We start from the raw sequence: 15,120 nt of genomic DNA on the forward strand, positions 1-15,120 counted from the left end.
ACTGAATGAAGAGGGTGTGTTTATATGAAGAATAGGAATCTAAGATATCTGTATCTGAATGAACAAGTACCCATTTCTTTCTTCATTTTTGAAATGTTTAGAAGTTATCTTATTTTAAGGGTTTAGAAAAATTTACCTGTGAATACATTCAAGTGATTCTGGAATTTTTTTTGTTTTTTGTTTTTAATTTTTAAAAATGTTTATTTATTATTGAGAAACAGAGACAGAGCACGAGCAGGGGAGGGGCAGATAGAAGGGGAGACACAGAATCCAAAGCAGGCTCCAGGCTCTGAGCTGTCAGCACAGAGCCCGACGTGGGGCTCGAACTCACAGATCACGAGATCATGATCTGAGCTGAAGTTGGACGCTTAACCGACTGTGCCACCCAGGCGCCCCTGATTCTGGAGTTTTTGATGGGATCCCTTTGTGATAACTCTTTTCCCCTAATTACTGAACTGCTAAGATTTTTCTCTTCATTTTTAAAATTTTTAAATTTTTGAGAGAGATAAAGACAGAGAGAGAGTAAGCAAGCAGGGAAGGGACAGAGAGAGAGGGAGACATAGAATCCGAAGCAGGCTCCAGGCTCTGAGCTATCAGCACAGAACCCGACATGGGGCTTGAACTCACAAACCGCAAGATCATGACCTGAGTTGAAGTCGGACACTTAACAGATTGAGCCACCCAGGTGCCCCTTAGATTTTTCTACTGCACAATTTAGATTCTCTTGTTTTTGTAATCAATACCCTATTTTACTAAGGTTTGCTAATTTATAGCACTATACACCTTTCAAAATACCAAATCTGTTATTATTTGGCTTGTAATTTCATGTTTCTTGAGAATTATAATTCATGTTTATCTTATTTTAAAAATTTTTCTTTTCTTGCAAAGAATAACTTTTGAAATTTTTCCCATTAAAACCATCAGTTTTATGCTTGTAAGTTTTTTTTTCTTAGTTCATCTATTCAAAAAAATCATAGGTTGAACACTGCAGTAAAAAAGCAGAAATTATAAGAGCACCTGGCTGGCTCAGTTGGTAGAACGTGTGACCGCTGATCTTCGGGTCAAGGGATTGAACACAATGGATGTAGAGATTACATTCACTTATTTTTGAAAGACAGAGAGAGACAGAGCACAAGCGGGGGAAGGGCAGACAGAGAATGAGAAACAGAATCTGAAGCAGGCTCCAGACTCCGAGCTGTCAGCACAGAGCCCGATGTAGGGCTCAAACTCACGGGCCGTGAGATCATGACCTGAGCCGAAGTCGGACGCTTAACCGACTGAGCCACCCAGGTGCCCCTAGAGATTACTTTAAAAAAAAAAAAAAAAAAAGGGCAAAAATTACAAAAGAAGGATTAAGCAGAATAGTCATATGCTTTATTGATGATTTAATGTGTCATCATTATATATAAAGTCACGTAAAGTTATAAAACCATCTCCATATAATAGTTACTTTAAGAAAATTAGATTAAGGGTGCTTGGGTAGCTCAGTTGGTTAAGCTTCCCATTCTTGATTTTACCTTAGGTCACGATTTCAAGATCGTGAGACTGAGCTCCGTGTTGGGCTCTGCGCTGAATGCAAAGCTTGCTTGGGATTCAATCTCTCTCTGTCTCTCTCTCTCTCTCTCTCTGCTCCTCTATCACTTGCTCTCACAAGTGTTCTCTCTCTCAAAAAAAAAATAAAGTTAAAAAAAAATCAGATTATGTGTTTCAATTCCTGGAAAAATTGTCACAGTGGGTAGCAGGTCACAAACTTAAGTATAATTATAGTATATAGAATTAAGTATGGTGATGGGGAAATGGAGATTCTTTTTTTGCTCATCCATGAAAATGTAATTATTGAAGCACTCTTTAAGATCTCTAATAAGAATGGTGACTTTCTACAATTTTCCTTTTAAAGCACCAACCCACTTAGAAAAGTTAGAAATATCACTGGATTCACAACAAATTAATATATTTCTCCTTCTGTTTTTCCCTGGAGGTGCTACAGCAATTAATTTACTCTTTCTCTTCAGATTTCAGTGGCAGGTGGTCAAAATTTTCTGACTTCTATGAACATGTGCAACAGTCAGAAGTATTAGAATTATTGCAATGAAATAAGCAAAGTCAATGACTCTTGAGCATCCACCATGGAAAAGGCTTTACATTAGGTGTTATGGGGTTTAAAACAGTGAGATATGGTGCCTAATCTAAACAAAGCTTAAACAACTCAAAACAGAATTAAGTCATGACAAAATGTGTTAGGTAGGGGCGCCTGAGTGGTTCAGTCAGTTGAGCATATGACTTCAGCTCAGGTCATGATCTCATGATTTGTGGGTTCGAGCCCTGTGTCAGGCTTTGCGCTGACAGCACAGAGCCTGCTTCGGATCCTCTGTCTCTCTCTCTCTGCCCCTCCCCCACCCCTGCTCACTGTCTCTCAAAAATACATAAACATTAAAAGAAAAAAAACATAAGGGAGAAAATCCTAAAATTAGGAGACACGGGAGATCTTACAGAGAGTAGTATTCAAATAGGCAGGGAAGTGGAAGGAGAAAGATGCTTGAGAAAAGACGGGGCACCTGGGTAGCTCAGTTGGTTGGGCGTCTTACTTTGGCTCAGGTCATGATCTCACAGTCCGTGGGTTCGAGCCCCACACCAGGCTCTGTGCTGACAGCTTGGATCCTGGAGCCTGCCTCAGATTCTGTGTTTCCCTCTCTCTCTGCCCCTCCCCCACTCCAGTTCTGTCTCTCTTAAAAATAAACATTTAAAAAAAAAGGCATACATGAGGGTGTATATGCATGAAAATATAGAAAGTGTGATTTATGGAACTATAATGTGAAACCAGAAAAAGCATCACACATTTGGAGCTGGCAGAGTGGCCCTGGAGCTACAAAGACAAATACCCTTCAGAACTTGCTGCTTACTGGGAGAGAGAGGATTTCTGGCCCCCCCACCAAAAAAGCAGCATATATATACAGAAGTTTGCACAGGCTGATAGGAGATACACCTGGGGGCTTGGGGAACACTTTCTGAGGAATGTTATAGAAGGGAAGTTGGTTCTAAACTGTGAAAAGCCATCCTAAGTACTATGGAATGCGAGTCACTGAGGATTTTGTGGGGCTAAGGAGGATACTGGATGATCCACAGTGAAGGAGAGTGGGTGGCATGAGGTCCCTTTTTAACATTCCAGATCAAAGTGAAGGGCTTGTAGCGCTTCCAGGAGACACTAGAAATGTATTCAAAACTTAATGAATCATCCTTAAATAAAGCAGCTTTATAGCTACTAAAGAGGAGGAACCACCTATTTGCATACCTTTTGGGCAATCATGTTGCAGATCTCAGGCAAGAAGTCCTCGCTGAGGAGCTTATAGAGCTGCCGTTCTCGAAGAGAGGTTCTCTCCCGAAAACTCTCAGTGACCTGTCTCCATTCTTCTTCTGTTTGGCACAGGAGCCACCAGGTCCCTTGACCTGGCCCTTGGGACCCTAAAAAAGAAAGGATAGGTTCATTAGATAGATACCACTAGGACCTTTTTTCTGTTTATTCTCAATTTCATTCCCCCCCCGGGTATGAACAAAACCAGGAAATAAAAAAAAATTTTTTTAAAAAGGGTATTAATTTTAAAAAGTTGATAATGTATAATTTTGATTTTCCTGTTACTATTTACACCTAAAAGTATTGTGACCATCGTAATTACAGATTTTAATAGAAATGCTTAAATATACTTACTTTTCTATTCAAAAGGTTCTGATTTGATCTTCTGCAGTCTTCCTGTTTCATTTATGTTGACATACTGTATATAAATTGATATTCCTCTCCCACTCCCAGTTTTAGGCAATTTGGATTACGGAACTGAAATCTGGTTAGGAATCCAATATAATCCCTTACATAGCATTTTACATTAAAAAGATAGGTCTTTGAGAAGTTGCTCATTTATCCAAATGTAATGTGCCCATTACACTGTGCCCAGGTTAGAAAGCACAAGTGAAGATCTGAAGTTATCCATCAGATGGAGAGATAGGCACAGATAAGTGTGAGGAAGAGAGAACTGAAGAAGGGCAAATAAACCAGTCAGGAGGCTACTGCAATAATCTTAATTGCTTTGCATGGCTCCGGAAAAAGAGTTGTCATCATAATATAAATCAATCATATTTACTTAATCTTTTCTAGTTATTTTTGTATCTTAGCAAGAGAGCATGAGTGCGGGAGACAGGCATGCATGGGGTGGGGAGGGAAAGGGGGGGTGTAGAGATAGAGATAGGCACAGAGGCAAAGAGAGAGAGAGAGAGAGAGAGAGAGAGAGAGAGAGAGAGAGAGAGAGAGAGAGAGAGAGACTCCTAAGCAGGCTAAACATATGTTCAGTGTGGAGCCTGATGTGGGGCTGGATCCCACAAACCTGGGATGGTGATCTGAGCTGAAATCAAGAGTCAGATGCTTAACCGAATGAGCTACCACTCAGGTGCCCCAATCTTTTCTAAACTCCAACAAAAGTCATTACCATTTCTTGTCTGTGGCTCGGATGCCAAGGAGTTTTCTTCCTGTTTTTCACTGAAACACAGGGAAAGGAGGCACCAATTAAAACAAAGACATGTTCAAAATTGTTCTGTACTTCCCCCGTTAAGTTAGACCCAATTAATATTAATACAAGGGTGTGTGTGTTTCAATGGGACAAAGTCAGGAGGAGGAATGACTCTACTGAATAAATGAATACCAGGATGTTGGTGTGTTGGTATTGAGGGGAAAGACTGACATAGAGAAATCCAGTGTAATGATAACACTTTATGTACAGGAAAATATTAGGTTTTAAAACATTTTTTTGGAAGTCAAACAGAGGAGTTAAGTGTTACCAGTTAAATGCCTGCCCCATCTGCCCTGCCCTAAACAATAGGGATTCTAGTGTCTTCCTCCCTGATCAGGGCTATACTGAAGAAAAGCATGTTTAATTTAACCTCATATTAAGGTAGAGGTTAAGAACGCAGGCTCTAAAGTCAGACTGTCCCCATTCAAGGCTTGCGTCTTACCATGTGACCTCAGGAAAGTTAATTAACTTTCCTTAAAATAGGCTATAAATAATGCCTACATCACAGGGATGTTGGAGATTAAATTATTAAATACAGAAGCGTTCAGCGAAATAGTGTTAAGTATCATCATCATTTGTATACCTGAATCATGTAGGTCACTCTCTATGGCCTTCTGTTTGTTTTCAATTATCTATAATAGTGCTGCTCTATAGAACTTTCTGCGAGGATGAAAATGTTCTGTATTGTCACTGTCCAGTATGGTAGCCATGAGCCGTATGTGGCTACTAGGTACTTGAAATGTAGCTGGTATGACTGAGGAACTGAATTTTCAATTTTATTTAATTTAAAAATATACAAATACTGTACTGCATACAGAGCTCTAAAGAATAAAATCACCAGCAGAGGGTAGCACAAGTCCACATATGATGTTAAAATGATTCTAAAATCCTCATAGTAAGATACCTTAATTGTTGGTACTGAACAGGGAAATGGAGATAGGTATAAAATAGCTTCCTGAATCTATAAGAAAGTCTAGACTGCTAACAAAACTCTGAAATGGATGCCATGTGTATACAACATGATTATAAAACATCTCTCACAAAACCAATAGAGGAAAGCTATGCTTTGTAATCAAATTCCTGGAAAGTTAAGTGGAACACTGATTCTTAAGTTAAAAAAAAAAAATCGAATTCTGACTGATTTATTCATAATGATTCCTAGAAATAAATACTTCTTAGTAGTTAATAAGCAACAAAGAGAAATCTGGCCTACTTCAAGCATTTAGATTATTTAGTAGTTCTATAATTTAGAGGAAAGAAGTGGTTTGTCTTCTGTTATTAGAATTTTTAAGAATATGACTTAACTTTCATAGGTATAGAATGACAGATCTGATCCTTAAAGAAAATATATTTATACAGTATAGGCCAGATTTTCAAAATCCTTACATTAAAATTAACATGGTAAAATTTCCTAAAAGATCACGATGTATAAAACAAAATTTCCCATATGTAACAATCTGTTTCCTTGCTAAGATTAAGCTCTTACCTGTAGTTTACCATAGGAAATTGTATTCTAAACACAATAAAACATATTTGCTACTAAAATCTCCTTATAGGGAAAGAATTAACTCTTAAACTTATATAGCATATATAAACCTATTAAATCCTGATTATTAGTCAACAGTTAACCAGAATTAACTTAGCTCTACACTCCTATGAAAAAAACGTGTGGCACAACCAATTTTGAAAGTTAATACATATTGAGCACTTTCTGTAGGTCATGCATGGTTTTCAGTCATTTATACTGTTACATTCATTATCCTGTTCAACTTAATCCTTATTATTAGTAGTATACCTACTGTCCAGTAAAAGAATAGGCTTAGAGAGGGCAGTTCATGCAGCTAGGGAAGCCCTAGTGTACACTTGGTAATTTTATGAAGATTCTGACCCAAGCCTTCATAATCTAAGTCCTATATCCTTCCAGTGGCACGAAGGAAAATCAAGGATGAAAGAGCAAGTGAATTAAGGCCCTTTCTAGTGTGCGGGTTTATGACCCTCATAGACTAACACGAATGTCTTACCTCACTATAATCTCCTCCTGTACTTTCTTCCGTTTTGGGGGTCTTCCTCTTCTTTTTCCGGTTTTCCCAGGAACAGCTAAGACACTTTTTTGGCCTTCACTTTCCCTACGAAATAGCACATTAAATCAAAATGTTCTGTAATAGAATTGATACTCAGCTCAGTCATGATCTTGAGTTCCTGAGTTCAAGTCCTGTGTTGGGCTCTGTGCTGACAGCTTGGAGCCTGCTTCAGATTCTGTGTCTTCCTCTCTCTCTCTGCCCCTCCCCTGCTCTCGCTCTCTCTCAAAAACAAACATTTAAAAAAATACAAAAGGGGCACCTGGGTGGCTCAATTGGTTGAGCGTCTGGCTTAGGCTCAGGTCATGATCTCACAGTTTGTGAGTTCGAGCCCCGCGTCGGGCTCTGTGCTGACAGCTCAGAGCCTGGAGCCTGTTTCGGATTCTGTGTCTCCCTCTCTCTCTCTGCCCCTCCCCTGCTCGTGCTCTGTCTCTCTCTCTCTCTCTCTGTCTCTCTCTCGCTCTCTCAAAAAATAAACATTAAAAAAAAATTTTTTTTAATACAAAAAAAAAAGTTAGATGGTAGCATTATTTTGGGACACTATGGAAACAAGGTCCCTTCCTCACTTAGGAAGCATTTAGTAAGGCGTACATTTCAGGCATTCTTTAAGGTCCTTTCGGTCCTATGCTGATGAAGCAGATCGTTAATTCTAGTAGAAAAAAGGAGCTATCAAGAGTCGATTATGACAGGAAAACCACTGCAGTGATGTGGTGGTACTATGGGCAACCTACTGTATAGAGCAGTCTATGTTAAGGCAGTGGGACTCCTTGGGAACCTCAAGTCCAAACAACAGTATCTTTCACCATTCTGATAGCAGAGGCTACATTATGAATTCGTTTTTATTTCTGCATGAAATAACTCTTTGCCAACTCTTTATACACATGCTGTTATATCTGACTCCTTCAGAAGAAAAAAATTTGTGCTGCAGAATTCCGATGTATTTAATTTTAATGACATTTCTGTATCGTAGCTATCCCAGCCCTGACCTCACAGATTATACCTGCTCAAAGAGAGTTCTCCATTGGATTTTCCTTGCACTGGGTCCTCCTTATACATTCGTGTTCCATAGAAATACCAATAGAGTGCCCCAGAATTGTCTTCACCCAATGGTTCCACACGGAGACTGTCTGCATCCAGACCCTTGGTTGAAGAACAGGGAAAAGAGGTTTGGGGAAGTAGGAAACAAAACAAAACGGGAAAACTAAAATGAAATTTCAAATTTATAGTCAGATAGACCTCATATTTTAAAATGCCTAAGCATCTTATGTAATGTTCAATCAGGACATCTGAAACACAGATAGAATGGGAAGATGGTACCTTCTTTGAAGAGCAGGATATGGAAATATTTCAAATGTTTCCCACCCCCATCACTGCCCCCATTTTACCAACAAAACAAAACAACAAAAAAGGAATTTTGATGAACATGTATTTGGTTTGGCCTTACTGTTATTTATGTGTGTATCCATAAAAGGAAAGACAATTATAACAGAGTAGAATCCAATGTTGTGAAAGCTTTGTCCCACGTGAGCTCTACTGCAGCTCCACCGTAACCTACAGTAACCTCTTTTTCTAGCTGAGATCCAGTAATACAGCTCCCAATTTACCCCAGGCTCTGACCTATTTTGGCCTCCCCACTGCTATTGAAAATCTTGAGTCCTCAGCTAAGACTGTACTTAAATTGCACAATGATTTTATACTGAGTCCATGAGCAGGGCTGAAATGAGAAGTCATCAACACATTTAATCATTTCTGACTGAACAGGATTAGAAACTGACCTCCTATGAGTGAAAAGCAATAGCTCACACTCTCCCTCTGAGATAGACTTCCAAAACAGGTAACAGTAGAATAAGGAGAAGGGAAGAGATATTATATCTTCCTTCTCCAACGCATTTTTTGTAACATGTATGAATGTATGTATATAGTAGGGATGAAACTCACTCACTTGCATATGTGGGTTATAGTCTTTGTAGTTTTCAATAAATATTTCAATTAAATAAAATCAAATTTTAAAACCTGGGAAACAAAATTCAGTAGCTAATTTAGTTGCAATTTTGGCTGATGAAAGGGTGAATAAATAGGTGCCTGACTGTTCCTTTGTCAGCTGGAACTCAGCCACATAAAGACAAAACCAAACTAGAAATTAAACCAAAATAACATATAGTCATCTAAATGTATGGCTTCGATTGCCTTGGCTACAGCGGTCATTGCATACATTGTTAGCATTAATTAAGAGTCCCAAGACTAGGAACATAAGCCAAACTAGCTTTTCTTAACATCATCAGATTTTATATCCTGATTGTCTGCTTTTTTTGCTCTAGGAAAAGGTTTGCCAGTTGAGCACCTTGAGAAGATCGAAGACATCATCTGCATCTAGCCGATAATCACAGAGGCGGTGTAGGATTTCCACACGAGTACGAAGGGGTAGGTCTTGGAAACTGGCTTCTCTCAGAGGGTTGGGCTTCCCTTCTTCAAGCTCCCAGCGGTAGTTGATGATGTCCTCTAGGTAGCTGTGGAATGTCTGAGGCCTAACCATACGGCCCCAAACACAAAAATACATTAGTATAAATTACAGAGGATGGGTAGGAAAGGGGGAGAGAACTGATGGCTTGATAGTTGACAAATCTTAAACAGAAAGCAGGAAGTAAAAAGGGGTCTCAAAGCCCCTTACTGAAGTTTCATGTTATTATACCATCTACTTGGACCATATACTGTCAAATTCCAAAGAAGATAAATATGGTAAGAGGTTTCTCACAGAATAAGTTGTTGTACTTCAAACCACAAACAGCATGTTCTGGTGAATAGATAAAAGTTCTAATAATCAATGGTATAGATTGTGAAACAGGCAAGTCTTACCTTCACTCATGCAATTAAAAAGAGACTATACAGTTTGAATGGATAGCAGTCAAAATTAGATCTGTAACTGAGATGGCAAACAAAAAAAGAAATTCAGTGTTTGCCTAACCTAATTAATTCATATTTCAGGTTAAGAAACAAAGATGGAAAAAACTTCTCTAGAATACAAGCAGCTATTCCTATATGCAACTACCATTTTGTATTGTTACATACACTTTAAAGCTTATCACAAAATACTATATTCTAAATTTTGAAGATTGATTTTTCTATAGGAAACATTTAAGACAGTTTGATGGCAACTTAAATTTTTCTTGATTAGAGTTCGGCAATTCTATAAACTGCATTTTGATTAGTACCTAAATGTGCCTTGTATTTAATATAAAATAAAGAGGTTTAGTTGTTGGATGGTTATTCTATCTCTCAACTATTAACAAATCTGGGCACAATTTCACCTATTGCTTGATTAAAATTTTTTTCTCACTAAGCAAGGAGCTCTAAAGAAGTTGTATGTCAATGTAATTTTAAAAAGAGGCATGTACCATGTTGACTGACAATCTGTGGTAATTATGTTTGTAGAAAAAGTCAGAGGAAATATTCATGGGAAAAAAAATCAAAGGGCCTTATGCATATAAGAAATTAAACATTTTGCTTTTTCAAAGAGAGAAGACACTACCTCCTTACTATTGATACATCAACTGGGGAAAATGTGAACAGAGTTAGCTTATTATGCAGCAAAATACCTCCGCATATCAAGGCTCTCACAAATTTGATTTGATTGCAGCATTCACATTCAAAGCATAAGCACTGGCATATGAATACCTGGGCTTGAACCTTAGTGGGTATGGACTACTTCCTCTCTCCACTGCCTGTGAAGCTGCTACTGCCCCTTCAGGAGGGAGGAGCTGGACAAAGAATAGCTCAAACTGGCGGTAAAAAGCAGATACTGTGGCAATGGTGAATTAGAAAATAAAATGGGGTGTATTTTTAAAATTGTTTTTTTGGTAGCAAAGTGTATGAAGATTACAATCTCTTTGGTACAATAGCCCTTTAATACATGCTTTCTAGAAAAAAAATTGTTTATTTTTGAGAGCACGTGAGAGAGACAGAGTGCAAGCAAGGGAGAGGCAGAGAGGGAGAGAGATACAGAATTCGAAGCAGGCTCCAGGCTCTGAGCTGTCAGTACAGAGCCTGACGTGGGGCTTGCACCCAGGAGCCATGAGACCGTGACCTGAGCTGAAGTTGAATGCTTCACCGACTGAGCCACCCAGGCACCCCTCTATAATTTCTGATGTACACATAGTACTCCAAGCAACAAGGCATGTTTTTCTTGCAGTAAAATAAAATATGGAATCTATAATACTGAGATTATTTCACCAGAATGGCAGCTTTGCTGGAGGATGTGGCAGGAGTCAGGCTGGACCAGGCTAGGGAAACTTCTAATTCCAATGTGAGGCAAAGGAAGCACCAGCATACCAGTCCTGCAAACACTGAATGTGTATAAACAGTGTTGTTCTTTGTGCCTACAATCTGTCTGAAAGCCTCTACTTGTCTCAAAGAAGTGCATGTTTGAGATTCCTTTCCAATAGCCCTATTATCCTACTCAGTTTCAATTACATTGCTTTTGCTAAAGTTTTCTTAAGACATCTCCATACCTTACCAAGAGATACTTGAGGGCTTAGAATTCAAGCTAGATAAACCGCCTCATATAAATCTATATCCCTTTCTTAAAACATCATAAATTCAAAAGGGGGAAAAATGTTTCAAAGGCATTTAAAACAAAAAGCCTGCAGGAAGCCAAAAATCAGGCTAACACTTTCCATTTAGTGGTTCTTAATCTATAGGACATAAAGCTCTTCAAGAATTTGATTAAGACCATATACTCTCTCCCCCTGAAAAAGAGCACGCCCACAATTTTGTGTGGATGATCAGATTTTGTTTCTTGAAGAAGACTGTATGGGCACCATGCTGCTGAAAATTGCTGGAACATTCCTGACTTTTTCATCTATGTAGCTCAATGCAATTCTCTCTTAATGGCTCAAATACCTCTCAACTTTCTGAAATATAATGAATTAAAATGAAATTCTGAATTATAATGAAATGTCTCAATAGAATATGGTTAACAGAAAAATCAAACTAACCAAAAGTTCTGAACACAACCAGTTACACTTTTTTCTGGTCTGAAAAAGTTCCAAATGCTCTTAAACACCGCTCTTTTCCTTATTCCAAACTCGCAAAGTTAGCCATTTTTGAGAACCCCACCAATTAGCTTCAGACAGTATATGCTTCTGCGGGTGAGACCAATTTTGCAAGGATGGCATGACCAGAGTAAAGTATGTTAGCACAAATCTTGGCTGCTTGGAGCTGGCCTCTTGATGATGCAGGGCAACACATTTTAATATCTGCAATCTATATTAAATGATCACAGATGAAAAGAAGACTCTTGAGTTCTTTGAGGCATGTGTTAGTTCTCTGAGACACGAAAGGGTATCCCACAGTCTACTTGCAGGGGAACAATTAAGACATGTCATCATGGGTAGCATAATGGAGACCTAAATGAAAAAATTACATTTCTTTCATTGGCTACAAGTATTTCTGAAGCAGATGAAATACATGTGTGAACAGTTAAGCCACATTTAACACCAAGCACTGGATTAGGAGAAAGATTTTGGTTCCAAGTGAAGCAACAAGTAAAAGGCTAAGAACATCTGAGAAACTGTTTATTCTTTTTTTTTTTTTTAAATAAACTGTTTATTAAAGATGATACAAAGACACAGAACAAAAAAATTTAAATAACATATCTTTTCTAGGGCCATATAGTGGCTGCCGTACCCAAACATCCTAAAATCAACATGACAGCCAGGATAAGTTAAAAAATCATGGTAATTTTAAAGAATTTAATTAAATTAAAGAATTTAAATTAAAATATGAAATATATCTTTTAGCAGAGAAGCATACATATAATATAAATTTTACATGCCTTTATGATTATTTATGTTGGGTAACAAAAAAGTACTAAAAGTCAACTGGAAATCAATATGTAATAATCTTTAAAAAGACAAAATATCTTTTTTGAATGGAAGCTGGATGGGACCTTAAATATTGGCATTGAGAAAACTGAAGCGTCAGGTAATATGTGAAAAGGCACAATAAGAATTCTGAATATCTTCTTTTAAATTGATCTATCTATCTATCTACTGAGAGAGAGAGAGAGAGAGAGAGAGAGAGAGAGAGAGAGAGGAAGGGTCAGAAAGAGAGAATCCCAAGCAGGCTTCACATTGATAGCATGGAGCTCCATACAGGGTTTGAACCCACTTAACTGACTGAGCCACCCGGGTACCCCTGAATAGCTATTTATAATTTAAGGATGCATATTGCTAGCTCTAGACCCACTAAAACACACAGATACGGACACAGACACACACGCACACACACACCCAACAGAGGAAATAAAGTAACATACTAACAAAAATAACCCAAAAAGAAAGCACTGAAGGGCCAACAGAGGAACAAAATATCAGAAAGAACAAGAAAAGATGCTCAACATCATCAATCATTTGAAAATGCAAATTAAACCCACAATGAGACTAGCAGAGTGAAAATTAAAAGATGGATAATAACAAGTGCTGACTAGGATGTGGAGAAACTGGAACCCTCACATACTGTTGGTGGAATAGTAAAATGGTGCAGCCACTTTGGGAAAGTTTGGCATGGTGCTCTAAAAGTTAAACACAGGGGCACCTGGGTGGCTCAGTCGGTTGAGTGAGCGACCAATTTTGTCTCAGGTCATGATCCTCACAGTTCGAGTCCCTTTGTCAGGCTCTGTGCTGACAGCTCAGAGCCTGGAGCCCGCTTTGAGTTCTGTGTCTCCCTCTCTTTCTGCTCCTCCCTGACTCATGCTCTGTCTCTCTCTCACAAAAATGAAAACACATTAAAAAAATTCTTTTTAAAGTTAAATAAAGAATTACCATATGACTCAGACTGTTCCACTCTTAGTAGAAATGAAAATATACATCCATACAAAAACATGGACACACATGTGCATACATAGCAGCATAATTTACAATAGCCAAAAAGCTGAAGCAGTGCAAATGTCCATGAACTGAAGGATAGATAAAATGTGTATCAATACAACAGAATATGTTTCAGCCATAAAAAGGAATGAAGTACATGATTCATGCTACAACACAGAGGAACCTTGAAAACACTGTGCTAAGTGAAAGAAGCCAAACACAAAAAGGCAAATATTATATGATAAGCCCTATAACAAATACCTAAAACAGGAAAAAACACAGAGATAAGAAGCAGTTTAGTGGTTGCCTGGGAATACAGATTGGAGGAAATGGGTTGTGGCTGCCAAGAGGTATTAAGTGTCTTTTGGGAATGATATTACACAATTCTGTGAATTGTACACAGAATTGTACACTTGAAAAAACCAGAGGAATAAGTGGAAAACCAACCTTATCAACAATTGCATTAAATGTAAATGGAGTAAACATCCCAACTAAAAGGCAGAAATTGTCAGACGGAGTGAAAAAAACCAAGACCAACTGTAGGATATCATCTATAAAACACAATTTAAATACAAAAATACAAACAGGATAGCAAACAGCAGGTAAAGTAAAAAGTTGGTTCCTTAAATAAATATTTGAAAAGTTGATAAACCAGCAGAAAGACTAAAGAGGGAGAGAGGAACAACAAATTATATATCAAGAACAAAAAGTGAAGTTATCACTGTAAATCACACAGAAATTAAAAGGAGAAGAGGGTATTATTATCAGCAATATGGAAATAAATTTTAAAACTTAAAGGGGTGCTTGGGTGGCTCAGTTGGTTGAGCGTCTGACTTCAGCTCAGGACATGAACTTAAATTTTGTGAGTTCAAGCCCCACGTGGGCTCGCTGCTGTCAGAGTAGAGCCCACCTTGGAGCCTCTGTACCCCACCTCCTCAGCCCCTTCCCTGATCACACTATCTCTTTCAAAAATAAATATTAAAAAAAAAAAACTTAGATAAAATAGACAAATTCCTTGAAAAATGCCAAAACAACCTACCAAAAATTACTTAAGAAATAGAACATGTGGACAGCCTTAATCTATTAAAGAAAGGGAATCAATAATAATCAAATGCTTGCACAAAGAAAACTACAAACCCAAAGGTGGTCAATTCTTCCAAATACTCAAAGAAGTATAAAGAAATTACACCAATTCTTTCAGAAAAGAGAAGAGAATACTTTTAATCCTTGTACCAAAATTGGACAAAGATAGAAAATAAAATTAGAACAATATTCCTCATGAACATACAGGTAAAAATCCTCAACAGATTATCAGCAAATCAAATTCAGCAATATACAAAGGGAGTCAACACTTTATACTTAATGGTGAAAGACAGAATACTTTTCCCCTAGAATTAAAAGAATATATATTGAGTTGTCTTAGCCAGTAGAATAAGACAAGAGAGGAAATAAAAGGGACACACAGAATGGCATGGAGGAAGCAAAACTGTTTTTAATTGCAGACTAGATAAAAATCATCAGGAATCTACAACAAAACCAGTAAAACTAAAAAGTCAATTCAGGAAGACTATAAACATGGTCAATATATAGAAATCTATTGTATTTTGTATATACTGGAAACAAATA

At 37.8% G+C, this 15,120-nt stretch overlaps 1 protein-coding gene across 5 annotated transcripts in view; it reads right to left on the minus strand.

The window, feature by feature from the left end:
• The window catches only part of CECR2 (CECR2 histone acetyl-lysine reader), a 182,078-nt gene that overhangs the window by 49,456 nt on the left and 117,502 nt on the right, over window positions 1–15,120 (minus strand). For all 5 annotated transcript variants that reach the window (XM_023256588.2, XM_023256589.2, XM_045061150.1 and 2 more), the window contains exons 3-7: window positions 8,973–9,156; window positions 7,632–7,771; window positions 6,575–6,679; window positions 4,473–4,522; window positions 3,290–3,459 (exon numbers count right to left, since the gene is read on the minus strand). In XM_023256588.2, coding sequence (XP_023112356.2) covers window positions 3,290–3,459; window positions 4,473–4,522; window positions 6,575–6,679; window positions 7,632–7,771; window positions 8,973–9,156 — 649 coding nt within the window. The remainder of the gene's footprint in view (window positions 1–3,289; window positions 3,460–4,472; window positions 4,523–6,574; window positions 6,680–7,631; window positions 7,772–8,972; window positions 9,157–15,120) is intronic.

Source organism: Felis catus, chromosome B4, assembly GCF_018350175.1.
Source record: "Felis catus isolate Fca126 chromosome B4, F.catus_Fca126_mat1.0, whole genome shotgun sequence".
Taxonomy (NCBI): domain Eukaryota; kingdom Metazoa; phylum Chordata; class Mammalia; order Carnivora; family Felidae; genus Felis; species Felis catus.